This window comes from Tetrahymena thermophila (genome assembly GCF_000189635.1).
Source record: "Tetrahymena thermophila SB210 genomic scaffold scf_8254798, whole genome shotgun sequence".
NCBI lineage: Eukaryota > Ciliophora > Oligohymenophorea > Hymenostomatida > Tetrahymenidae > Tetrahymena > Tetrahymena thermophila.
In genome coordinates this window covers 127,266-128,630 of record NW_002476554.1, presented here as the reverse complement: position 1 = coordinate 128,630, position 1,365 = coordinate 127,266, and the positions used below count along the sequence as shown (strand labels likewise).

The 1,365-nt window shown below is 31.1% G+C and overlaps 1 protein-coding gene across 1 annotated transcript in view; it reads right to left on the bottom strand. All coding sequences in view use genetic code 6, as the record gives it.

Annotated features, from left to right (window-relative positions):
* The window catches only part of TTHERM_00166110 (leishmanolysin family protein), a gene marked incomplete at both ends in the record, with an annotated part of 5,748 nt that overhangs the window by 2,331 nt on the left and 2,052 nt on the right, over window positions 1–1,365 (bottom strand). Inside the window, 2 exons of the mRNA XM_001008667.3 lie at window positions 31–840; window positions 896–1,365. The exon at window positions 896–1,365 is cut by the window's right edge and continues 1,516 nt beyond it. Of these exons, the coding sequence (XP_001008667.3) occupies window positions 31–840; window positions 896–1,365 (1,280 nt within the window). The remainder of the gene's footprint in view (window positions 1–30; window positions 841–895) is intronic.

Genomic DNA, 1,365 nt, shown 5'->3' with positions numbered 1-1,365 from the left:
CATCCGCACACTAAGCTTTAAAGCATCTACCATTCATATCTAAGACTTCATTTCCTTTAACATTGGCATTAGATCTAAAGCATCTTGATCCGGTACCAGTATTTTATCTCAATCTTTCATCAGGTTTAAATTTATCAGATTCGCAATAAGCATTTGAATATGAAAAGATAGTTTTACATTAAGAGAAGTAATCATAATTATGTAGACCACCAATACCTAAAGAAAAGAAGTCACAAGATTCTTTTACACTATCATCTGGGAACTCAGGGAAATATTTTCCAGTATTACAAGTTTTATTGAAGAAATCGCATCCCTTATTTTTACCCCAATAAATAGGCATAAGAAGATTAGAATTAATTTCAGCATAATAGCCAGTATCTAAGAGAAGAGCAGCTGTAAATTTAGATATAGTGTAGACACCATAAACAATACTTCCTGTCAATAATTCATTACCAAGTAAATCCCTTTCCCAGTGAGAACCCATAGATCCACCACCACCTTAATTTTCAAGATACATACCATCTATTGAAGGGCAATTGTAGTGATTTCTAGAGACTTTCAAAATATTATTAGAGAGCACTTTAATTGCATTATCTACTTCCCATCTTCTTTCTCTTTTCATAACCTTATATGCATTTTCTTCTCCATAGGGTTTATTTGTATCAGGATCAATCCAATAAGAAACACTGGCAGCTGAAAAACCTAAAATGTGCATAATTTCATGTAAAGCAGTTGAGAAATTATTTTAAAAAGACTAAGTTGAGGATTCATCAATACTCATAGTACCAATATTAAATTTAACTCTTCCAACATTAGGGTTAGGGTCTAACTGGCACCATACTAATTTTATAATATAACATTTTAATATTAAGTATAATGAAAATATAATTTTTACTTGCATTGGCTAAGTAGGTTCTGTTTGGTTGATTACCATATGTAACAAAAATATGTATATCTGAGTTATGAATACCCACTGTTTTTATTTTCTCTGAAACCTTAACATCATAGCATGTATCTCCACTCCAGTTATACTTAATAGGTTTTTATCTAGGAATTACTTTAATGAGCTTATTCAAGTATGTTTGAGCAGCAAACATAATTTTCTTTAAGTATTCCTTTATTTTAGGAGTAAGTCCTTCACCGTTTTAAGGGTTATCGAGCTCTTTGAAATCAAGAGTGATTCTAATAGGCTAGGGTTCGGAATTCTAAAGTTTTCTGTTTCCATAATTTTCATCAAAGGTTTCTAAGTAATCCTTTGGGACCATTTCGCTCATATCTATCTCATCTTATAGACAGGTATTGACAGCTTATTTATTAGTATTATGAGCACTTACTAACAAAGCAGTTAAAAGCAATAAAATAGTA